General features: G+C 40.7%; 2 protein-coding genes across 4 annotated transcripts; one reads left to right on the top strand and one right to left on the bottom strand.

Annotated features, from left to right (window-relative positions):
- Positions 1–857: 857 nt before the first annotated feature.
- retreg3 (reticulophagy regulator family member 3) lies at positions 858–16,074 on the bottom strand. 3 transcript variants are annotated; one of them, XM_034189914.1, is made up of 11 exons: positions 15,982–16,074; positions 15,551–15,804; positions 10,681–10,787; positions 10,034–10,064; positions 9,795–9,921; positions 9,510–9,594; positions 5,919–6,056; positions 3,539–3,618; positions 3,258–3,390; positions 2,527–3,191; positions 858–2,451 (listed from the first exon to the last, which is right to left on the bottom strand). In XM_034189914.1, the coding sequence occupies exons 2-10, from the start codon at positions 15,778–15,780 to the stop codon at positions 2,644–2,646; spliced, it is 1,479 nt and encodes a 492-aa protein (XP_034045805.1). In that variant the 5' UTR covers positions 15,781–15,804; positions 15,982–16,074; the 3' UTR covers positions 858–2,451; positions 2,527–2,643. The 3 variants fall into 3 exon arrangements, with proteins under 3 accessions (XP_034045805.1, XP_034045806.1, XP_034045807.1); XM_034189915.1 differs by having other exon boundaries at positions 2,533–3,191; XM_034189916.1 differs by having other exon boundaries at positions 2,537–3,191.
- A 594-nt stretch (positions 16,075–16,668) lies between these two features.
- LOC117527530 (tubulin gamma-2 chain-like) lies at positions 16,669–25,258 on the top strand. The gene is made up of 6 exons (XM_034189919.1): positions 16,669–16,801; positions 17,538–17,650; positions 22,352–22,519; positions 22,610–22,678; positions 24,171–24,250; positions 25,114–25,258. The coding sequence occupies exons 1-6, from the start codon at positions 16,753–16,755 to the stop codon at positions 25,241–25,243; spliced, it is 609 nt and encodes a 202-aa protein (XP_034045810.1). The 5' UTR covers positions 16,669–16,752; the 3' UTR covers positions 25,244–25,258.
- The last annotated feature ends 1,262 nt before the right edge of the window (positions 25,259–26,520 follow it).

Below are 26,520 nucleotides of genomic sequence, written 5' to 3'. Positions count from 1 at the left end.
TTGGCGAAATTCTATCCTCGATCTTTTGGATCCTTTGGATCTATGAAGATTAAATATGAAAAGTATCAGTATCGATATCGGCGATACTGGGCCTGTATTTACTTGGTATTGGATCAATGCCAAAGTTCCCAGTATCGCCTACCTCTAGTACCACTACACACACACACACATATATATATATATATATATATATATATAAACTTAATATATAAATTTTCATCCCAGTGAGATATGAGAAAGCGTCCAAGTACTAAAAGAAAGAAAAATTAAATAGCTAATCATGGCATGCATAGATTAGGCGGGATCAATCTTACGCTATCCAAACAACAAAAACAAGTAAATGAGAGAATCAGCTCAGTTATTACTTGAAAGTTGACGTTCTAATAAGCTGTCTATGTGTGGTCTGCATAAGTTGGGAGTGGCAAGATGGCCGCCAGTTTGCTTCAACAGATTGTACGGTGTGTGTGTGTGTGTGTGTGTGTGGGGGGGGGGGGGGGGGGGGGAAATGAGCGATCCCGTAACATATACAGATCAGTGAAACTAGTCTATCCTGAACAAATCTGTGGCCTAATATGCTATAATAAAGGCTTTAAAATAATTAAAATGCACAAGATAGAAGTGAAAGCAACTTTCTGAATACTGTATCTGTATTTTTTTTTCCACATATCCTTGCACACGATGTTTGATGAACATTTTCCTCTACTTGCACCCACCTTGTATGTTTTTAAGAGCTGACGTAACGTGAATTTCTCCTCTGTGAGATCAATAAAGTTTATCTTATCTTATATCCTACCATTTTGTAGAGATTATTTTAGGAACACACCCACTCGTGGGCAGATACAAATAATTACATGAAATAACTGCAAATGTTTTATTCAATAAAGATTTACATTGAAAATATATCAAAACCATTTACAGCGAAGAGAATAAACTACTGCACGTATGAAATTGTTAAACTGACTACAGATCTGAGGAAATTACTTCATGGAACAGTAATGAACATTCGTGTTAATTCTTATGGTCATAACCGAATCAAGAAGCACACATCACTCTTCTACTTCAGCCTCAAAATCTCAGCAGTTTTCCAGCAGTGCACAAAATTTACTTCCGTCTTAAATCTGAATTCAACTTTTTTTTTCTTCCCAGCCACAGCTATCTGTCAGATATTCTTATCAGAATAAGACAGAGAAGGTTTTTCAAGATAACAAAACAGCATTTTCTGTTCAATATATGAATTTCAATAAATAAATTTAAATGACAAACTGTCATTTCCATATTTCCAGATTTAACAGCAGCCCCCCCCCCCCCACCTTAAATAAACCCCAGTTAGCCAGCATGAAACAAGTCATTGTATATAAATACTTGGATACGCATTACTTGTTGCACCCATTTTTTTTTTTATGTAAACACGTTTTGCCCTTAAAACAGTAAAACAGCCATTCAATAATAAAAAAAAAAAAGTTTGAAAATCTGTGAGGGCCAATAAAGGTAAAACTTAAAAAAAAAAAAAAACAAAAAAAAAAACAAAAGCTCCCAACTATTAAAACAGGAAAAGGTAACCATACCTTACTTATATTGCCCTGGGCTACACATTTATGAAAGCAAACACCTTCAAATCAAACACAAAAATGTATCAAGGCAGGTAGGGTGCAAAGACTATAGCGTGATGAAATCTAAAGGAAATAAAATGTTTTTTTAAAATGGATCCAACTTCTTCACAAAAGGATGGGAGCAACGACTCAAAACTGCTAACAAAACAGCGCACCCTTCAGTCTGTAAATCTGCAGCATCAAATAAACCACGTTACCCTCCACACAGGTCGTGACCACCTGTTTTTCTTAACCTGAAAAACATGAATGACAGACTGCCGAGTCTTCCAACCACTAAAACACAGACACGAAATACTGTTCAACTATAGAACTATATGAAGAAGTCAACCAGGCATTCGATGTCAATGCGTTTACAAACACCCTTGAAGTATGGATGGATCATCCACTTAAATCAAACTGGGAAGCTATAGGTCTTAATAAGACCACAGCAACCCCGTTATAAAAGGACATTAGTAAAGAGATGTGGCTCAGCTTGACCAACAGGTACGTCGTATTTGGTCCCATGTTAAATAGCCCTGTATGTCCTGACCTCCAGCTATGGATTTTACATGCACTGGTGTGAAGTTACCTTCACAGTACCTTTCTGATTTAAGGGTGACTTTAAATTATGTGACCACAACAATGCTGCTGGTAAAATATTTCAGTATTTTTCTTGTTGCTGTCACATGTCCTATTGCTCAGCCTACAAAGTAACATTTCCTGGATGATCAAAGTTTAAAAGAGAGAGGAGGAGAGTGAAAAGCAAAGTGGGAAAGAAAACTTCACAGTGATTAACTGATGCTGATCAGAAGCAGGGCTGCTGGAACCTAAAAGTATCTCTTAAGAAAACTCACATTCACAGCTCATCAACGTACAACCACGCACGCCCACGCACGCGCGCACACACACACACACACACACACACACACACACACACACACACACACACACACACACACACACACACACACACACACACACACACACACACACACACACACACACACACACACACACACACACACACACACACACACACACACACACACACAGCTTACTGTGGCTTCCCCAGCAGGTTGGACAAAAAGTTAGACCCTTGGCTTCCCCCCTGTCTAGCAACCCCTCCCCCTCCAACAGGATCCATCTGGTTTAGTTCAGATTGATCCAGCATTTCAAAGTCATCCCCATCCAAGTCCGTGTCCAGCTCTGAGCTGGACTGTGTGCGGTAGCTTCTGTGGGCTGCGGCCCTGGGAGAACCCTCTCTGCGCGGGGCAGCGGGGAGCCGAGGCTGCAGGGCTCCAGCCAGCGCCATCTGGATCATGTTGCTGGCGATGAAGCCGGCAATGTCCCCTGTAAAACCGGAGGCAGGAGGCAGGCCACCAAGAGAAAGCTCTGCATCCAGATCTTCCTGGTCTGAGTCCAGATGAGCCTCCACATCCAGCACTGAGGCTCGGTGACTCGACAGCCCAGACAGACCCAGACTAGGCAAACCGATGCTCGTGTCGTCATCATCATCCATCAGTGTGGCGTCGGGGTTTATGGAGGGAAAGTCTGGGAGGTCTTGGGCAAAGGACTCCTCTGCGTCACTGTGTCTGTCAAAATCTGACCAATATGAAAGTGTTAGAAACAAACCAGAAAAAGAGAAAATCCAAATAAAAGTGCACTTACCTTCTGAACCCTCTGTGAGCGGGGTCTGACCACGCGACAGGTTAAAGGTGCCATTATCTGTATAGGACACCTCAGCATCAGAGTGCTCAGAGTCGGTTAGCGCCAGTTCCTTTGCAACAGCTGCATCATCAAACTAGGACAGAGAGCAGATAGAAAAATATTTTGTTTTGTGGATTCCCCCACACCGCAACCTCCAGAATGAGAAGACCATGATGACTAACACTAATGGTCATCATGGTCAGCTTAAACAAAATATTCATTTGACAATGAAACAGACTTACTGATGGGCAGAATGCAGCCAACTCCTCCTCACTATCGCTGGCTTCATTGGAGGCTGCACCATAAATCGGCCCTCGTAGGACTGCAGAGTAAAATTACACACAGACACCATCGCTCTTTTACATTCAGTCAGGTTTTGCACTTTATCCCCCCCCACGGATTGCTGTATGTTATCATGGAATAAAAGGAGAAGTTTCTTTTATAAATAACCTTAACTCATTCCGCATGATCCCATACAACTTCTAAGATCGCTCTGACCAAAGCATATCTGTACTGATTGGAACTGGCTTTATGAAGCAAAAATCACTCTTTCAGGATCAACACGCTCGTCCTACCGAGCAGAAACGCACTGAGCTCGGTGGACTTTGAGCTACTTAAGCGGGCTCACGGCTGCACAGGGAAGTGGCAATGGCCACTTCATCTTCAACTCCTAATATTTTGTGGAGATTCTTTCTGTGTTTTGACCCAGAAGTGAGCCAAGTCTGCAACAGGCTGTCTCTGACGGAGCACAAGCTGTCTGTTTTTTCACAGGCTCTGTTCATGTGAACGTACAGCTTTAGTTCCCTCACTCCATACTTTTACTGCACTGCAACTGCATCGAGACTTATGCAGTTATTACTTAAAAAACAAAATCACAACGGTGAGAAATCTGTATTTCACACCATTATATAATCTTTGCAATTAATCTGCAGGGGGTAGTCCATATAGATCAGAGACAAGCTATGATCCATTATCCCACTAATTGTTGTTTATTATTAAATTTTTGTAATTTATTCTACACCACATCTGTAGAAAATAAAGTGACTGAAGCAAACATCTGCAGCGTTGACATAAACCAGTATATCAGAAAAATACAGAGTTGGCCATACACCTTCACACGTTGTTGTTGTTGTTAGAGTTGGTATGACACACCAACTCCCAGTAGGATAAGTATCACAAGAAGTGGGTGCAGATGCAATACATATTGCAATACATGAGAAACATGATTCTACAAGTAATGCAATTTGAAATTGCAATATGGTGTGATTTGTTTGCCTTTTGTAAGACTAGACCACAGAGAAAAGTTAAATAATACACTTCTAACGATTGTTCATCAGAAGCCCTACAGTGCATCTGGAAAGTATTCACAGCGCTTCACTTTTTCCATATTTTTTATGTTATAGCCTTATTCCAAAATGGAGTAAATTCACATTTCTGCTAAGAACCAAATCCTCTCACAAAGCTAACAGTGATAAGAATGCTAACAGAGCTTTTGTTCTATATTTACAACTGGAGTCTGGTGCAGCCTGCAATTGTATCTTTAACCCTCAACCTGGCTGCATGAAAAGTAGTTAAAAAAAAAAAAAGCTACTTGGATAATATGTAATTGGTATATCAGGTTGTGTGCCACATAGCTTCATGCAGAAAACTCTTTTTCTATCTTGGATTAAAATTTTCTATGCTCAAAGTGAAAACTGGATGCTGTTTTGTTCCTCGGCACAGCAGCAGGCTGTTCTGAGCACAGTAGCTAATTGTGTGGCTGAAAGAGACAACTTGACAGCTGCTCAGGATGGCACATCCTAACCTTTAAACAAACAGGTAAACTTGCTTCCGTCCTTAATTTCTGCACTCTCTGGCTGCCACTTCTTTAAGTAAATAACCAAATATCCGTGGAAGTCTTGTACAGTCCACCATTATTACTCCTTCTGTCTGTTTGAAAGGTGAATGAATGTGGTACTACATGTTCACATAGTTTCCACTAGCAACTGATTTTTTTTTATGATATTGATCCTCGACTTTCAACTTGATTCTCATATCATAAAATTAAATATTGTGATATAAAGAATATCAATCAATTCCTCCCCCGTTGCACTAGTTGAGCCATCAAAGCAATGACAACTACAAAATAAGTTTCTGGCGTTATTACACTAGATTGTCGTAACGCTCACAATGAAAGTACTGATCACTCTGATACACTCCTTTAGAATTTCTTTTTTAACAATTTCTCACAAACAATGTGATCATCAAAGTCCTCCAGCACTTTGAGGTTTGACTGCCATTAATATTTTAATGGCTAAGGTTGCAATAAAGTTGACATCCTTTCATCTTAACTGGCAACATTTCAGCCAAAAGCAACAGCCACCGGCTATCATTAGACACACTCAATGGAGTCAATATGCAATGTGTGGAAATAATGTTTCAACAAATGCTGACTCAAAGGAAAATGAAACTGCTGCTTTTGAAAAATCATGTGAAAGTAAACATGGTTTCAGCTTTAATGGTGGTTTGAGCTTCACCACTTTGTAGTGTCAGATTAGCTTGCAGAAATTAACACGTACTTTTACCTTCATATCACAGTAGAGTGTGACATGAAACAAAGAGTGAATAACATTTACTACTTACACTGATTATCCATTGGTTTCGACATCATGTAGCCCCGAACACTGAAGTCCAGCCGCTGCAGAACTGGCTCTAACTTTGGGCTCACATGCTGAAAAATGCGGTGATAGGCTGCCAGTGGAGTGAGGAGAACCACCAACACTAGAGGAGAACATTAAAACAAAAATGTGATTAGAAAGAAGAGGGAAACTCTGGTGTTTCGTCCATTGTGAAACATAAGAAAAAATGTATCTCTACAATTTTTTTTATAATTATTATATATATTCAAATAGCTCCCGTTGCTTTAGTTCATGTCAAAGGGTCAATGAACAAGACACAAATTACTATCCGTGTGCAAGTTAGTACTTTGCATTAATGTGTGAATGAATGAATGTGGAACATCACCAGAGAGTGTTTTTTAGCAGATGCAAGGTCACCATAGAAATACAGGCAATGTGCTAATTAGATGGAGACCCATATGTCACTGGAACATTCAGGAACATAACACAGACCTTGCATCCCTCCTCTCTGCAGCATAGACGTTATGAGATTTACTTAGACCCCATATAAATAGTATTAAACTGCATAGGCTTTCCAAACTTTTGTGCAATGGGTTGGAGAATATTTTGCGTGTGATTTACTAAGAATAAGTGGCAAATGACAGTAGGTGATGACGTAGCCAGTGGTATGGCAGGATTTTGCCTGTGTTACTGACCGGAGGTGCAAAATGAAATTCAACTAGCCACTTGCAGCTCTGTGCAAAATAAGACAAAACACATGCATTTCAACTGATAATGTTATTTACTGAACATTTACCAAATCAAAAATAAATGTGCCTTGAAAGGGATTTGTCTGTGTGGCGAGAGGTGCAAGGTGTGTGGTCCAAGCCCGGACTCAGCACTGCTGCCATGAAATACTCCCTACAAATAAAGATAATTTTATTCATTTGTTACCCTGTGGTAAACAGACTCAGTGTGTCTGTATAGCGACATGAGTTAGGATATCATGAATAAATATAGTTATTATTGCTATTATACTGTAGGTTTAAGGTGATGATCTTCAAATACATTTTTCTATGAGGAAGGTGTTTTCTTTCATAGTACAGGTGCTGACTCTGGTGTTAATATATTCTCTTCTCTATCAAATAACTGGAGATGATGACGTGACAAAGATGTGCAGACTGGAGCATCATCTCCTCCATCAGAGATGATGATAAACTCTCAATAGAAATGCAGCACTGGCAAAGAGAGAGAACTACAACCCCTGGCAAAAATGATGGAATCACCGTCCTCGGAGGATGTTCATTCAGGTGTTTAATTTTGTAGAACAAAAGCAGATCACAGACATGACACAAAACTAAAGTCATTTCAAATGGCAACTTTCTGGCTTTAAGAAACACTACAAGAAATCAGGAAAAATAATTGTGGCAGTCAGTAATGGTTACTTTTTTTAGACCAAGCAGAGGGGAAAAAAAAATATGGAATCACTCAATTCTGAGGAAAAAATTATGGAATCATGAAAAACAAAAGAACTCTCCAACACATCACTAGTATTTTGTTGCACCACCTCTGGCTTTTATAACAGCTTGCAGTCTCTCAGGCATGGACTTAATGAGTGACAAACAGTACTCTTCATCAATCTGGCTCCAACTTTCTCTGATTGCTGTTGGCAGATCAGCTTTGCAGGTTGGAGCCTTGTCATGGACCATTTTCTTCAACTTCCACCAAAGATTTTCAATTGGATTAAGATCCGGACTATTTGCAGGCCATGACATTGACCCTATGTGTCTTTTTGCAAGGAATGTTTTCACAGTTTTTGCTCTATGGCAAGATGCATTATCATCTTGAAAAATGATTTCATCATCCCCAAACATCCTTTCAATTGATGGGATAAGAAAAGTGTCCAAAATATCAACGTAAACTTGTGCATTTATTGATGATGTAATGACAGCCATCTCCCCAGTGCCTTTACCTGACATGCAGCCCCATATCATCAATGACTGTGGAAATTTACATGTTCTCTTCAGGCAGTCATCTTTATAAATCTCATTGGAACGGCACCAAACAAAAGTTCCAGCATCATCACCTTGCCCAATGCAGATTCGAGATTCATCACTGAATATGACTTTCATCCAGTCATCCACAGTCCACGATTGCTTTTCCTTAGCCCATTGTAACCTTGTTTTTTTCTGTTTAGGTGTTAATGATGGCTTTCGTTTAGCTTTTCTGTATGTAAATCCCATTTCCTTTAGGCGGTTTCTTACAGTTCGGTCACAGACATTGACTCCAGTTTCCTCCCATTCGTTCCTCATTTGTTTTGTTGTGCATTTTCGATTTTTGAGACATATTGCTTTAAGTTTTCTGTCTTGACGCTTTGATGTCTTCCTTGGTCTACCAGTATGTTTGCCTTTAACAACCTTCCCATGTTGTTTTTATTTGGTCCAGAGTTTAGACACAGCTGACTGTGAACAACCAACATCTTTTGCAACATTGCGTGATGATTTACCCTCTTTTAAGAGTTTGATAATCCTCTCCTTTGTTTCAGTTGACATCTCTCGTGTTGGAGCCATGATTCATGTCAGTCCACTTGGTGCAACAGCTCTCCAAGGTGTGATCACTCCTTTTTAGATGCAGACTAACGAGAAGATCTGATCTGATGTAGGTGTTAGTTTTGGGGATGAAAATTTACAGGGTGATTCCATAATTTTTTCCTCAGAATTGAGTGATTCCATATTTTTTTCACTCTGCTTGGTCTAAAAAAGTAACCGTTACTGACTGCCAGAATTATTTTTCCTGATTTCTTATAGTGTTTCTTAAAGCCAGAAAGTTGCCATTTGAAATGACTTTAGTTTTGTGTCATGTCTGATCTGCTTTTTTTTCTACAAAATTAAACAACTGAAAGAACATCCTCCGAGGCCGGTGATTCCATCATTTTTGCCAGGGGTTGTAGAATGACATGTTATACATCACATTTAATTTTATTTCATTACAAATAGGCTACTACAAATTATATACTATAAAGATTACTGAATGAAAATAAAGAACTGCATACCCAAAACAGCTCACGGTGAATGACTATGAATCAGGTGTGTTGCACTGTTGCAGCTGTGTTGCAATCTTGCAATACAGATGCTATCAGAGCCCGCTACATTTCCTTTTGACCTTAATATATTACATTGCGTGTGCTAAACTGACCTATTTCCGTATTCACCTTCTACAGTTTTGAGCACAAGGATAGGCAGACCGCTAACTCCATAAACGTATATCCAGTGATGTCACACATTTAATCTAAACATGTTAAATGGACCATATCCTCAATCCTCAGCATGTAAAATTAGTAGATCATTATGGACAAGGAGATTGTGTTCATTTTTACACATGCAAATCTTTAGTAAGTCAAGCCCTACATGTTGGCCTGGACATCTTTCAGTCCTTCCCTGTGAGTTGCATTGTGGATTTAATCACCTCTCAGGTGAGGTCTTATCCTACACTATACATACTTCAGAGATCTAGCTTCACCACCCATGCATATTTTAAAAACATTAGTCAGGCTGAATTTCCCTGTCAGTGTTGTCTTGTGACAGGATCTGGATCTGTAGTTACAACTGGGACTCACCAGCACAGTAGGAGAGCACCAGTCCAGGAATACAGCGTCCCACCATAGCCAAACATGTGAAGACTGCACATGTCAGGATGCAAAACTGACAAAAGTAACACAACAGATGGGTTAACAGGCTGCACCGACAACCAGCTTCAATATCATGGGAGTCAGTTCTAATCAGTTACTAAAAATGAAGCCTGAACCACGTGAGAACGCTGAAATATTAATAAAACAAGGTTTCTGGTTGGCTGACTTATTTTTATTCAGCCGGTGTTGCAAAGCTGTGTGTTTAGTTTTCACCTTTCCAGGATTGAGTCGTTTATACTGCAGCGCACTAGATGTGAGAACAACCCCGCTGACCCAGGCCTCAGCAATGTGGTGACACAGTTCAGGCACGCTAAGGACACCAGGCTGCACCAGACCCCAGCTGGAAATATAGAACAAAAGCTCTGTTAGCATTCTTATCACTGTTAGCTTTATGAGATGATTTGGTTCTTAGCTGAAATATGAACGTGTAACTGTGACTATAGTTAACAAACCTCTCACTTTCTGATTCTTCCGAGGTTCTGACTGTAGAAGAAGAACATCAATCAGAAACAAATGACAAATTTAACACCACACAGCAATATTTATACAGTTTATTGCTTTCTGTTGTGCGTGCATTATTTTCCTCCTCTTCGTTTGTTCTTTAGAATATACTATTCCTCATCAGTAGTTTACACTTTGCATGTAGCAGTGCTTAAGGACAGCATGCCTATAGATCTGCAATGATTAATCGATAAATTAATTGCCAGCTATTTTGATAATTGATTATTCACTTTTAGTATTTTTTAAGTCCATGTGATTTCGGCTTCTTAAATGTGAAGATTTTCTGCCTTTAAAAAAAAAATACTAGTTTCTTTCCTTGTTTCTGACAATAAACAGAATATCTTTGGGTTGTGGAAAAAGCCATTTGATGACATCATCTTGGCCTCTGGAAAACATCACTTGACATGTGTCATTATTTTCTGACATTTTGTGGACTGAACATTTAATCAATTAATCAAGAAAATAATGTAGACAAATTAATTGATGATAATAATAATAGAAAAATCATTAGTTGGAACCCAAAATGCCTATTCTGACAATAAATCGTATATGTCAGGGGAGCCCATTCAAACACCCCAAGAGAGGAAATTTTTGGTACCTCTAATTTCTGGCCATATCTTATTTTTCCAGGCATCGAGAAAGACGACCACAGCCAGTCCAGAAGCCAACAGGAACAGTAGTCGCAATGAGGTCAGGGCAAAGAACCTAGGAAGAAATAAACATATGAACAGACGTATGAAACATTGATGTGTAGATATTATTGTGCGAATTTTAATAATTTAAATCCAGAAAATGGCTTCAGTAGTTCTGTTGTAGAAATGTCAACATTAGAAACAAACAGATTTTAACAATGTATATGTAAACAAACAAACAAGTTGAGCACAAGTTTTAGGCACCCTAGAATTCTTAGAAAAACACTGTTAGCTGTCCATACCCCCCCACCACCACCACAAGTATTCCTATTACAACAAAAACTTAAGTCTCCAGGCTTTCCACACTTTAATTAAAGAAACTTCTCAATCCTCAAATTACAAACCTCATTTTCAAATATTTCTTTGTAGGTGCAATTCCCCATGATACGACAACACAAAGACACATGCTGATGATCAATCACCAATAAAGTTATAATAAAAACCTGACAGGACAGTCCATTTTGCTTAGAAATTGCAAGAAATCAATGAAAGGACAGAAAATGCAGTTTTATCACCTAAAACAAATTACATATTTTAAAAGGTGGAAAGTGGACACACATTTAATTTATAATAGTTGTGCAATTTAAGTGCACAACATTTCTGCGGAAATCTGTTTTGATTTTCACCTTTATTTTTAATATTAAGTTTCTTTTCAAGATTTCAATTAAGGTTCTGATACATTTTAAAGCTTTGCTGACAAAACTGTACCTACTTTCATGTCAACATTATAAGTACAGTGACAGACAGAAGCCTTAAGAATCTTTGAAAGACAAACTGTCGAAATAGTAATCCATGAATGACACCTAGTGGATCTGAAATAGTATAACAACATTTTAAACAGGAAAAAAGTTTTTAATGCCACGCATGAACACATAGCATGCGCTTAAGCCGTGTAAGAACTAATCAATGTAGCACCAGAAGCTACAACTTTCCAATGTGACACACAAAGTAAAATAAAGCCTTTTAAGAATTTAGAATTGATTTTAAAATTTTAATGTTTGTTTTTAAAGCTATTTATGGCCTTGCACCTCCCTACTTGTCTGAAATTTTAACTTTGCGCACCTACAGTAGGACGTTAAGGGCGTCTGGCCAGCTTTACTTAGATGTTCCAAGGTCAAGATATAAACGCTGGGGTGATCATGCTTTTGCGGTAGCTGGCCCCAGACTGTGGAATGAGCTACCTCTTGAGTTACGTACTATTCCTGACCTAGCACTTTTTAAATCTAAGTTAAAGACTTATTTATTTAAACTGGCTTTTAACACTTAGTGGGGAGGTGACATGTTCTGTTATTTTTATGTTCTTTTTTTATGTGTTGTTTTAAAATTTTATTTTATATGTGTTTTATTTTGTAAATTTGTGTTTTTAATGTTAAGCACTTTGGACACCAGTCGGTGCTGTAAAGCGCTTTATAAATAAATGTTGATTGATTGATTGATTGATTTTAAGAGAAAGAGGGTCCACACTGATCATCTGAAACAGACTTACTGCACATTTAAAGCGAAGGAGTGTGTTTGTGTATTTTTTTTTAAACACATGGTTTGGTCCACTGGCTGCTCTCTGCTCTACGTGCACTTGAAGTCAACCAAGTATATTCAAAAACAGCTTTTATTCAGATTTGATCAGAGTTTTCATCGACAGGGTGCAGAACGGATTTATCAATGTGGCTTTTGACGAAAAGCTGCACTCCAGAGCCCAGTTTTTCACAGGCTGTGCTCACGTTCACGTGCAGCCTGACTGACTAAATTACACTGACTGCCTGCGCTTACAGTTCGGTGCTGAGAAGGGGGAGTGCCGAGCTCCTGACATCAGGAAAAATCCACAACTTGTAAAGACGTGAAAAAAAAAAAAATTACCCAGGAAAACAGAAAGGGATACACTATATTTGAGAATATGCATGATGGCGCAGTGACATTGTGCCATTGCCTAGGATCACGCATACAGCTATAGCCCTAATACAGGAACCCTGGGTTTTTAGGGATCGCATAAGAGGCCTGGTTGTGTGCTCAGGCACTTAACACACTGCGAGACATTAATGATGAGGCTGTAGTGCGGGTACCTGGTCATACAGGTATTCCAGCAGGTAATGAGAGCAGACCGGCACACCAAGTTGGCGAGCTCAACTAAAATTGTGGGTCCAGAGCCTGTTGTAAGGGTGTCAACTGCTGCGCAGAAGACCACCCTCCAGAACTGGATCAGGAAGCAGCACCACAAACAATGCAGTGCTTGAGTGACTGCAGGCAGGCAAGACAGCTCGTGGAAGGAACAAACCTAAGATTTTCCAGGGAGCTAGCTGGCCTGCCTAGAAGTACAATAAGTACAGTGTTTGGGACTCTCACACTATAAGCACGTCTTGACTTTCATTTCAACTCCACTGTTGAGGTGCACAGAGGCAAAATTACAATAATAATTATGATACAACTACTTAAGGACCTGACTGTATGGCATTCATTTATTTATAAATGTTTCATTTCTTTTGGGACAATTCTTTCAAGTAGGTATGGCAAGTCAAATAAGGCAGAAATGTGCTGGTGTCATGCTTTGGTGCACAAGCCACACCACAGAGTTGTGTTATCCTCTAATCAACACCTGACTGAGCTTATTTGCTCTGAATAGTTCAGGGAAAAATGGAAAATGTGCAGCGCTTTGGATCTTGAAGACCAGAATTGGGAAACTGCCTTAGATCCCAGGTTAGCGTCTAAGTCTCAGAATCACACAATTTTCTTTTCTTGGTCATCTTTAAGTCACACCAGAACAGTTAAACTCTTATTTTTCCAATGCCAGAAATATCACCAGCTAGTCATTGTTATTCTGTGACTTCAGCTCCACTTCTGTCTTTTAGGTTACACTTAGGGTTACTTTGTATTATAAATGGTTCTTTTTTTCCAGCAGGTGTGAAAAACATAATTGATAGCGTGACCACTGTAAATGTGATCATGTGACATCAGCCAGAAAAATGAGAGGGGTCTGCCCTCAGTACAAGCACTGTCCCTTGAACACATCGCCTTTGGCAACACGTGCGCGCGCACTGTCACAGAACTTTTTCAACACGTTAGATTATGACTAAAGCCACCTTGACACTTGCACGAATTTGATCCCCGCACTGCTGCACAATTCATTATGCCAATGTGTCCTGCTTTGTCCCACTTAACACCACACTATATAAAATAAAGCCTGTGCCACATTATTTCATAGCCGATGACACATTTGATCTCAGAACTTGGCTGATGAAACTACTCTCTCATCGAGAGAAATTATCTACAGCTACAGGTTGTTAGGAATTAGGAATCTTGTCTCAAATATAATTATTTATAATATATATTGTAATGGATTGGAAAAACAGTTGCATTTTCATTCCTTCTTATGAGTTAGATAATGTATCTGTAAAGTTATGTTTACTATAGATGTAGCATCTCTTCATAATCTAATTTCAGGTTCAGATGTCCTACGCGCAAAGACATGCAGTGGCACGCAGTGTTTCTGAATAGGTTGCACAATGTTCATAACTAGTTTACGCAAATGGCGCAAAATTTAACGCGTGCTAGAAATTTTGAACATTTCAAAATTTTCTTAGCACACTGACACGCAGCCACACACAATTTACAACAGTTAATGATGAGTTTACTCATTGAGTGCCAGTGTGAGGATCAAATTCATGTTAAGTGTCAAGGTGCCTTAAAGCTAGAGTGCCAGGAAGCATACTGAAATTGAGATGACTGTTAGAATTTTGAAGGGGACCAAAGTAATTTTGTTCGTTAGTGCGAATATAAAGGATTCCCAAAATATTAGTCTGAACATGATTAAAATTCGTCCGTATCGAAACAAATTCTGAATTATTGGCACGTGCCAAAAATTCGAAAGCCAGGACGCCATCGGGGTGACATCACAGGTCACGTGGGGGGGTTCACCGCTAGCTGCAGTGACAGAAGACTGGCGATCAAACTCACGAGCGCTGCTTTTGGACAGGTGAGTTGCCTGGTGACTGGTGTCTGACAGTGTACAGTTATGTTATTATCTGAGTCTGTTATTATCTGATTATCTGAGTTATTAAGTGCGTCTGCGCAAGCGCAGACGCACTTCCAGCTTGAATTCGTCTGCAGGTTTTGATGTTCGCTGGAGCGAAATATGCTATGGATTTCCCTCAAATTATGTATCTTCCCACAAATTAAAAATTCCCCCCAAATTTTAACGGGTTCTAAATATGATGTAGTTTATATATATTAAACTTAAGACTATATTTTATCTATTGAAGATTGCCGGCATTCTAGCTTTAACACTAACCATACTTTGCAGTCAGGAAACGATTCCACAGCCCCTTGTGGCAGCACGTTCATGTGATGTCATAGGCAGAGCGTGCAAGTTGCACAACTTGCAGGGAAAAATAGAAAATTACTGTTATAACAACCACAACTACTGCCATCACTTTTTTCTTCTTTTTTAAAACTGACTTTGATTTGATGTTGATTTTGCAACGCTTGCCTGTATTGATTGATTTGGTTGTCTTGGTTTTAGGTCTTCCTTTGGGATATTCTTAATAAAGTTGAAGTTAACACCTTAACAAGGTTGGGTTAAGAGGGATCTCAAGTGTCTATAATTAGCATCACTGGTGAGCCATCTGTTCCATTTTGACTTGACAGCCGAAACGTTTGTTATTGTGTCAAAACATCAGCTGCTGGCAGTCAAGTGTCCTTCTGTTCTGTGTCCCAACAGTCTCTCTGTACTGTCTGGACTTGCGTAAGAATAAAACTGGTTTGGCAACAAAGTTGAACAAAACTCACCAGAAAACAACGTTGACCACAGCGTAGAGCAGCACACAATGAACGGGTCTTTCCCACACCAGGACGGACTGGAGGTAGGTCAGGACCGGCTCGTAGGGCCCGAACCTGGACTGCAGAGCGGCTGTCACCGCCCGCACACGGTCGTCTCTGTCGCTGGAGCTCGTTCGCCTTCGCAGACACACATTAGAGCCCTGCGTACCAGGGTAATCATCCCCAGAAGCGCCCTCCATAGCTCCGCTGGGCGTTCCACCAGCCTGTGAAAGGAGAGACTGAAAGTGTAAACAGTTTGACGAAGCACAACACCGGCTAACAGCTAGCATGGCTAGCTGAATAATCGTGTTACAGTCTACCACCAGCAGTATAAGTATGTCACAGACAAGCACATCCCGAAACCCACTATAAAAACGTTTTCTGAATAAGCTGACACTTACTATTTTGCCATTTTTGGGGAGGAGGGAGGAGAAAATTTAACGCTACCCTACTAAAAATATGGCGTAACCTGCTTTGTCCGAGTCCTCGGTTGGTCCAATCACAAGCCACATTCGCTCGATGTTATGCTGCCTTCATGAACATGGGAATATAACAAACGGTTATATGTCAATAAAGATAAACCCGTTTAATCTAACGTAAACACATTATTTGTATTTAACTAAGGATATTAGATACGCGCAATTTCCTAAATTAAATTGAATTAAAAACCTTCGCTGATGTGTCGTCAGTACCAATTATTTTCAAGTATTGTATCCTTGTAGCAATGAGCGCTTTTATTTCCTTGGGTATTTTAACGTCGCATCAGGTGCCAAAGCAAGGTCGGATCCAGTGTTGCCAGGACAGTATACTATAAGAACGTTAGGACTGTTGTAGATTCCTTCTTCTTCTTCTTCTTTGTCTCTCGGCTGTTCCCGTTAGGGGTCGCCACAGCAGATCAATCGTTTCCATCTCACCCTGTCCTCTGTATCTTCCTCTGTCACACCAACCACCTGCAGATTCCGATTATTATTATTATTATTATTATTGTATTCACGCCGCAATCCACACGAAGAGATCTGGCAACCTTGGCATGAGGTTTTTTTTTTTTGGCGATAGAGCTCCACCCTCTATCCGTGACGCAGACGTGACGCATACAGCGGGCCGGCTGCTGCTGCGCGCTTTGGATTGAATTATTTAGTTTAGTTAGCTCGCTGAGCATCTGAAGACTAAATATGCCGCGGGAAATCATAACACTTCAGCTTGGACAGTGTGGCAATCAAAGTACGTTTAAAAGGCTATTTGCTCACACAGAAACGTCTTCTGTTTGTTCACTTAAGATGAAACAACTGCTCAGCAGGCTGTTGCTGTCAACTAGCTAGTTTGCTATAAGCTAGGGATGCTAAGCTGTAGTTAGACCAAATGTAATGTAAACTTTGTTTAGCTAAAACAGTGACTTAATTTAACCAATATATATACACAGTCATGTACGGGCATACTCGTGGCAGACACTTTCTAAATGATAAAGGACATGAACTACATCTTGTTAACTATTTAATGTTTGCAGTCTAGCTAGAAGATTAATTTATCCTTGGGACACGAATCAGAATTTTTATTTTTTTTTTATTTGTAAGTCATCTCTGACTTGGTTGAACAAAATTTCATTGTTTCTGTGGTTTTGAAAGGGTTTTATTTCATGCAGAATGGTCATCTGTTTTGCTCCTCTTGATAGTTGCTCCTCTTGATAGAACGCCTGTCATTGCCTATTTAAGTATGACTGACAAGTTTAGTCAAGACTATTGTATTAGTTTTGGAGAAATATGAGGAAATGTTGAAAGATGCACTGTTATCAGGGTCACTGTTATGTACTTCAGAATTCATATGCTTGTTAATACTAAATTTAATGGCTTCTTCCCCTTTGAGATTGTCTGAAAACCTTGAGTCATCGTGCAAATTAGTGATGGAAGTAGACAAGATGCAGCCCAAATGACCATAACTGGGTCCTCTCATCACTTTGCAGTTGGATTTGAATTTTGGAAGCAGCTGTGTGCAGAGCATGGCATCAGCCCAGAGGGAATTGTTGAGGAGTTTGCAACTGAAGGAACAGACAGAAAGGATGTGTTCTTCTATCAGGTAACTGTGGTGAATATGGATTGTTTAATTTCATTATTCTGCGCTAAAACAAAAAAGCTGTTCTTTTGTGTACGTGCAGTGCTCATTTGATTGTGAATCTCTCTTTTTAAAAAAATAAATAAATAAACTTCCTCAGCACTATGGCTTCCTGTTAATTCTAGAATAGAATTTAAAATTCTTCTTCTTACTTATAAGGTTTTGAATAATCAGGTCCCATCTTATCTTAGGGACCTCGTAGTACTATATCACCCCAATAGAGCGCTTCGCTCTCAGACTGCAGGCTTACTTGTAGTTCCTAGGGTTTGTAAGAGTAGAATGGGAGGCAGAGCCTTCAGCTTTCAGGCTCCTCTCCTGTGGAACCAGCTCCCAATTCAGATCAGGGAGACAGACACCCTCTCTACTTTTAAGATTAGGCTTAAAACTTTCCTTTTTGCTAAAGCTTATAGTTAGGGCTGGATCAGGTGACCCTGAACCATCCCTTAGTTATGCTGCTATAGACGTAGACTGCTGGGGGGTTCCCATGATGCACTGTTTCTTTCTCTTTTTGCTCTGTATGCACCACTCTGCATTTAATCATTAGTGATCGATCTCTGCTCCCCTCCACAGCATGTCTTTTTCCTGGTTCTCTCCCTCAGCCCCAACCAGTCCCAGCAGAAGACTGCCCCTCCCTGAGCCTGGTTCTGCTGGAGGTTTCTTCCTGTTAAAAGGGAGTTTTTCCTTCCCACTGTAGCCAAGTGCTTGCTCACAGGGGGTCGTTTTGACCGTTGGGGTTTTACATCATTATTGTATGGCCTTGCCTTACAATATAAAGCGCCTTGGGGCAACTGTTTGTTGTGATTTGGCGCTATATAAAAAAAAAATTGATTGATTGATTGACTATGACCAGAACAAATAACATAAAATGGAGTGATATGAAATATATCTAGTGAAGTGGTCTCTGTGTGTGTAACTTCGATCACGGAGAAACTGGGCAGAGCTGACATTTGCCGTTTGGTTTTCTTATGTATTCTGGGTCAACGATGAACAACACAAAAAAGGAAAGTTGATGGGACTAGTATTTTTGGAGAAATTGGGGATATTGGGTAACAACAGTGAGCAATGGATGTTGATATCACCATTAATCAGTTCCTGGTAACCAGACAAGCTCTGAACAAAGCAAATATCTCAACGTTGCCAGTTGTAAAACTTGACATCAACTAAATGTGCTAAATAATAAATACATTTATTCACAAACATTCTCATTTTAATTTCCTGTACTTTAAGTTAAAATCATTATAGAAACTTTGCATAATTTATTACCACCTATGAAAAATGTCAGCTACCTATTTTATAAACACTACCCAAACTAGAACCCATGGATCCCCACGGACATCACGCTAGTTGAAATATATTCAGAAATAAATGCAAATAAGCCAAAAATAAATGCAAATAAGGCAATTTTGGATTATTAGAATAGTTTGGAATATTAGAATATTAATAAAATGCCAGAATTAAAAACAACAATTTAAAAAAAAAAAAAAATCAAGGTTCATTATATAATATCCATCCATCCATCCATTTTCTTCCGCTTTATCCGGAGTCGGGTCGCGGGGGCAGCAGCTCAAGCAAAGCCGCCCAGACCTCCCGATCCACACACACCTCCTCCTGCTCCTCCGGGGGAACCCCAAGGCGTTTCCAAGCCAGCCAAGAGATGTAGTCCCTCCAGCGTGTCCTGGGTCTTCCCCGCGGCCTCCTCCCAGTGGGACGTGCCCGGAACACCTCTCCAGCGAGGCGTCCAGGGGGCATCCGGAAAAGATGCCCGAGCCACCTCAACTGGTCCTTTCGACGTGGAGGAGCAGCGGCTCGACTCCGAGCTCCTCCCGAGTGACCGAGCTCCTCACCCTATCTCTAAGGGAGCGCCCTGCCACCCTGCGGAGGAAACTCATCTCGGCCGCTTGTACTCGCGATCTCGTTCTTTCGGTCATGAGCCAAATCTCATGACCATAGGTGAGGATCGGAACGTAGATCGATCGGTAAATTGAGAGCTTTGCCCCCCTACTCAGCTCTCTCTTCACCACGACGGTCCGATACAGCTACCGCATCACTGCAGATGCTGCACCGATCCGTCTATCGATCTCACACTCCATCCGTCCCTCACTCGTGAACAAGACCCCGAGATACTTAAACTCCTCCACTTGAGACAAGGACACTCCACCGACCTGAAGAGGGCAAAGCACCTTTTCCGGTCGAGAACCATGGCCTCGGATTTGGACATGCTGATTTTCATCCCGGATGCTTTACACTCGGCTGCAAACCGCCCCAGTGCACGCTGAAGGTCCTGATTTGACGAAGCCAACAGAACCACATCGTCCGCAAACAGCAGAGACGAGATTCTGTGGTTCCCAAACCAGACAACCTCTACACCCTGGCTGCGCCTAGAAATTTTGTCCATAAAAATAATGACCAGAACCGGTGACAAAGGGCAGCCCTGGCGGAGGCCAGCGTGCACTGGAAACAGGTTTGACTTACTACCGGCAATGCGAACCAAGCTCCTGCTGCGGTCGTACAGGGACCGGATAGCCCTTAGCAAAGGACCCCGGACCCCGTACTCCCGGAGCACTCCCCACAGGGTGCGCCGAGGGACACGGTCGAATGCCTTCTCCAGATCCACAAAACACATGTGGACTGGTTGGGCAAACTCCCATGAACCTTCGAGCACCCGATGGAGCGTGTAGAGCTGGTCCAGTGTGCCGCGACCAGGACGAAAACCACACTGCTCCTCCTGAAGCCGAGGTTCGACCATCGGTCAAATTCTCCTCTCCAGTACTCTGGAATAGACCTTACCGGGGAGGCTGAGGAGTGTGATCTCCCTATAGTTGGAACACACCCTCCGGTCCCCCTTCTTAAACAGAGGGACCACCACCCCGGTCTGCCAATCCAGAGGCACTGTCCCTGATCGCCACGCGATGTTGCAGAGGCGTGTCAGCCAAGACAGCCCCACAACATCCAGAGACTTAAGGTACTCAGGACGGATCTCATCCACCCCAGGAGCCTTGCCACCGAGGAGCTTTCTAACCACCTCGGTGACTTTGGCCTGGGTAATGGATGAGTCCGCCTCCGAGTCCCCAGTCTCTGCTTCCTCTTTGGAAGACGTGACGATGGGATTGAGGAGATCCTCGAAGTACTCCTTCCACCACCCGACAACATCCCCAGTCAGGGTCAACAGCTCCCCACCCGCACCATAAACAGTGCTGGTGGAGAGCTGCTTCCGCGTCCTGAGGCGTCGGACGGTTTGCCAGAATCTCTTCGAGGCCGACCGATAGTCCTCCTCCATAGCCTCCCCGAACTCATCCCAGACCCGGGTTTTTGCCTCTGCGACCGCACGGGCTGCGGCACGCTTGGCCTGCCGGTACCTGTCAGCTGCCTCTGGGGTCCCACCTACCAACAAAGATAAGTAGGACTCCTTCTTCAGCTTGATGGCATCCCTTACTTCCGGTGTCCACCACCGGGTTCGGGGGTTGCCGCCGCGACAGGCACCAGAGACCTTGCGACCACAGCTACGAGCAGCCGCATCGACATTATATAATAATAATAATAAAAAAAAAAATCTGTTATTTAAATTCCCCGTAAATACTAGGGTCTTTAACATGACCAAAATTCAATACAGTTATAAAGCCAATTGGTCAACAGCAGGCTGTCCAAATACACTGAATTAGCATGCACAAAAGTGACTAGTGAGGGAAGCCACCAAGGCACCCATCCCTGACAACTCTGGAAAAGATATAGGCTCTTGCTAGAAACACTGTGGAAGGTACAACATTGGTGTATTGCTTCACCAGTCACAGCTTCATGGCAGAGTGGAATAGAAAGATCACGTGGAACAACACAGCTACAGTTTGACAGAAGGCACATGGTGTAATCAAGCCTAGATCTCGCTCCATGAGTTTAAAGAGCACAGCTGAAGACATTTTATCCAGTAAAGACAGATTTTAAATCCCTTTACTGTTTTGATGCCAGTCAAAAATATGCTGGCATATTCTGTATATGTGTAACAAAATTATTTGTCAATAGATGGCGCAGTTGCAATATAATTTGACAACACTTTGATCTTACAGGAACAGAAATCTACAAGTTATCAGTTGTCCCACTCATCTTTAAATTTACAACACTTGAACTTCTTGTTGGTCTTTAAGACCAGGGTTGGTTTAAAAAAAAAAAAATCAACTTTTTTCTAAAATCTCATGATTTTGTTTTGTTTTTATTTATTTTAAATTGACGTTTATTGAATGAAATTGAGTTATTTCACTCTTCTAAATGAGACTGTACAAATATAGTTATCTTTATTGACATGTTGAAACATAAAGGTGCACATACAACATGTACAATTACCATTGATTAATGGTACTGATTTCATATTTCGGTGATGTTTTAAGTACTGATTTTAAAAAATCATTTTTGTTCCTTTTTTTTTTTTACAGTGATCTAAATCATGATTTAAATCAGCTGATTTAAATCATACCAGCCCCGTTTAAGACATTTTGCTACTACATTAAAGTGATTTATTCAGTATTAAAATTGAATAATCATTTGGGTAAGGTTTTAAAACTGAAGACAGAATGTCTCTTGAAGACCAACAAGATTAGTCCCAGTTGCAGTAGAGTAAACTTGGAGAAACCAACAGGTGTTTCTGCAGTATCATCAACCGTCTCTATAATCCCACAGGCTGATGACGAACACTACATCCCCCGTGCAGTTCTGCTAGATCTGGAGCCCAGAGTGATCCACTCCATCCTCAACTCTCCTTATGCCAACCTATACAACCCGAGAACATTTACCTCTCTGAGCATGGTGGAGGTGCTGGGAACAAACTGGGCTAGTGGCTATTCACAGGTGATCGTAAAAGCTGACAGTGCTGTTAGTCAGGGTTGGAAAGCTAGCAATGCTATGAATGTAAAAGTCAGTATTGCCTTTTTTCTGCAGGGTAAAAAAATCCAAGAAGACATCTTTGACATTATTGACCGGGAGGCAGATGGTAGCGACAGTTTGGAGGCAAGTCTGCTATTCATTACACATTATATGATCCTGAGACAATGAATGTGCCCACTTTTAGTTTCTCCTGGGGTTTCCCTGTTGGCCTGGTGTTGAAGCCCTTTTTAGGTCTTTTGGAGATTTTGGGGGTTCTGGTGGCTGATCTGCCAGTCAGATGTGAAACACTGAATGCTAAACAACAGGGGGACAGCGGATTTATCAGTGTTGCTTTTGTGGAAAAATTTCACACATGCGAGGCTGTTTACTACAAGCTGTCTGTATGAATGACGGATCAGGCGGGAAAGAGCCAAAACTCGTAAAGACGCAAAAAACAAAAATAATAATTTGACCACTTTACCAAGTAAATTGGACTTGTCCGATTCGGGCAAGGTTATAGTGGGTCGGTGTTATCCAATCACTTTTGTTTTACTTGTCCCGGACAATTGGACAAGCGTTCTCCTTTGTTTTAGTATAGGTAATAACGTATAATAATGTAAACAAATAAATCTGCCAAAAAAAAAAAAAAGATTTTCAGTAATAGCAACAATACGATATTATTGTAAGTTATAAATGAAATATATTCATTTTTATTTCGGCTCAAAGAAACACCAGAAGCCATCTGCAGACGTGTAGAAATTCAAACCTTTTTAGGGGGGAACCCCTCCGAGGCCCGCCAAGCCACCTATTGTCTTTGGCTGTTGCTGCTTTTATTGTGAAACATTTAGGAGAATGAGTTTTCTGCAGGAGCTTTACGTATTTAATTTGACTCAACACAACAACAGTGCAGTCTTATTATTTAAAGTGTACTTCCAGAACATTTCAAACCCATCGGACCCCACTTTTGCCCGGCTGCCTGCCTGGCCATTATAATGGTAGGGAAAACCCTGTGATGGGGAAGTTTTTATTGTGCCAAAAGAGGAATTTTATGATCCTTACACTTGTGTTTCTGTTGCGGTAGAGAGCCAGATTCCTCGTCACATGGAAGCGAGTGGACCTGTTAGAAACTCTTGTGTTAAATTAGAGGCCTCTGGCTGTCATTGTAAAACCAGCAACGTTCAGCCACGACTTACCAAAAAAAGAAGCTCTTCAGCTGCCAGCCGTCCATGAAATAACACCGACATTTTCCCTGGAAGCTCTGCAATTTCTTTGGCTCATTCACATTCTGACCCTAGATTATTATTTAGCGCGTGCGGCGGATAGCAAGGTGGGCTGAGCCACCGTGCGCGTGTGTATGTTGGCAGGGTGTAGCGTGTAGAACGTCTGGTGATAATAGCTGGGCAAGTGTAGAAGGCAGATATTACAGGGCTGTGTGGGGGGTGAGGGAGCCTAGTAAAGAGGTGGGGCTGCACTGCCATTTATAAAACAGCCGCAGAGTAGAGGCCATGGCTCACCTGTGCACACAGCCAGCCTCCTGCACAAGTAGAGTTAGCGTAACACACGTGGCAGAGGTGGTATATCTGATTTTATTTTGTATTCGTAATCACAAATAAAGACGAACTGTTTGTGTTTGCAGGGCTTCGTCCTCTGTCATTCAATTGCTGGTGGGACCGGATCAGGGTTGGGATCCTATCTACTGGAGAAACTTAATGACAGGTCCACACACAAGCACCTCACAGGGGAAAAATAAAAAAGGGGGGAAGATTATTATTATTATTATTATTAATTATCTCTGCCAACAAAGTTGAAGGAGGTTAAGTTAACTTCCATGTTTGTTTGTTTGTGTGTGTGTGTTTGTGAACACCCTGGAACCCACAGTTTTTCACGTCGTGACATTTTACTGGTTCATATCCTGATAGGCAAGAAGTGAATCAGTTTTCAAATTATAGGGCAAAGGGCAAAGTCAGGAAAAATCTTGGAAAATTGGAAAAATCCCTATCTTTAACATTGAACACATTTTCAAAAATCCACAACTCTGTCAAAAAAGATCAGATTGCTTTCATATTTGTTATGTAAGATGGTATCCTTTATCAATTTAAAAAGTTTGATCCGGATCGGATCCAGATTACAGATTTTGTGGGCATCTAAATTTGAAAACCTAGTTTATTGTATATTTTACATTATCCTAATCAAACGTGCCCAAATCACTCTCATATTTTGAACATGAGGTGCAGACTGGCACTCACTATCACCTGACAAAGTTTGATCTGGATCTAATCTGGATTGTGGATTTTGTGGACATTTGAATTTAATATTGAAAAGCCCATTTGATGTACATTTTGCATTATATCGCAATCAAAAGTGCCTCAATCACTCTCATTTGGGACATTGAGGTGCAAACTGGCACTCTCAATGAATAGACTAAGTTTGATCCGCATCTGATCCGCATTGCGGATTTAGTGGATATTTGATTCTCAATAATATTTGATTATTATTATTATCATCATCATCATTATGTGCACTAATTAATATGTATTTTAGAGATTGTATATATCTGTTTTTCCCCCCCTGTTTAATAGGTACCCAAAGAAGCTGGTCCAGACTTATTCTGTTTTCCCGAACCAGGATGAGATGAGTGATGTGGTGGTGCAGCCGTACAACTCGCTGCTAACACTGAAAAGGCTCACCAAAATGCAGACTGTGTGGTGAGCAGTACTCATTACTGGATGTCAGTTAATCCATTTTCTGTCGTTATCTTGGAATCACATCATAATGCTGAATAACCACATGGGATTGGGGGGGGCAGCAAGAAAATCGACTGTGCCCCGTGGTAAGTCAGATTCCAAATGATGTTCCACTGTGATGTCAGACTTTTTAACGATTTTGGCTTCAGATTAAGAGTAGATGGCAGAGGTCAGTAGTCAACAGACATGCCACATGATTAAACATGAAACGTGTATTAAAAGATGAGATTATTATCCAGATTGGTAGCTTTTGTTTGACGTTGTACTTAAAACATTGAACCTGCTTTTTACCATGCACTGTGGCTGCAGCAAATGAATATTTTACAGTTGATTAATCTGACGACTGGATTTTAAAATTTACTTTTTGCTGATTCACAGATTTAAAAACTGAGTGTTGGTCTGTCTTTTTTTTTTTTTTTTTTACTTTCTTTTCTTCCTTTCTTACGTAGTTGTATGAAAATTCAGATGACGTGGTCCCACTCTCTTACATTTTAATTACTTGATTTTTCTTGAACTTTATCTAAACCCTACCCCCAAATTCTCAAAAAGGTTTTCACTTCTGTTTGAGTACAGAAGTTTATTTTCTTTTAATGTAAAAATAAAAAATAAATCCAAAAATTTGGGTTAGAGAAACTGGAAAAAAAAACCCATAAGGTTTCAGTGTTGAAAACGAACAACAACAACAAAAAAATCAGTTAAAATCTGAGCCCGCTATCACGTTGATGACGTAATGTCGCTGACTGGTGAGTGAGCTCTTAGCCGTTTGTGCGCACTGTTTGCTTTGTGTCGCTTCTTCACTACAGCAGTGAATGTGATAAAGTGTGAGAAGGAAAAAAATTGTCAGCCAACAGAAGACTGGTTTTCTAAATCTCAGATTCACTTCAGGATTTGGTTTTGAAGATTTGTTTAACAAATGACAAATCACTGCCATGAAAAGCACATCAGGCTAACAGCTAGGCTACCTCAGGTGTGACAGTTTTCATACATTGTCACTTGCTTTAACAATGTGATGGTCATTTAGTGTGCCAAAGACTAAATATACACTTAGTTAGCAAAAGTCCTTTTTTATGTTGTTCTAGCCAACTAACCACTGTAACTGTTAGCTAGTTGGCACCCTCTGAATCAGTGCCTGTCGTGGTGGAGTGTTTTCTCAAGCTAACCACATATTTAGTTTGTAACTTTGAGAAATGTTCCCACACCTTGCCGACATTGTTCTTTGGTGTATTCTGTCAGTGCTGCTAC

This window comes from Thalassophryne amazonica, chromosome 16 (genome assembly GCF_902500255.1).
Source record: "Thalassophryne amazonica chromosome 16, fThaAma1.1, whole genome shotgun sequence".
Lineage (NCBI taxonomy): Eukaryota > Metazoa > Chordata > Actinopteri > Batrachoidiformes > Batrachoididae > Thalassophryne > Thalassophryne amazonica.
This window is presented reverse-complemented; position numbering and strand designations above follow the sequence as displayed.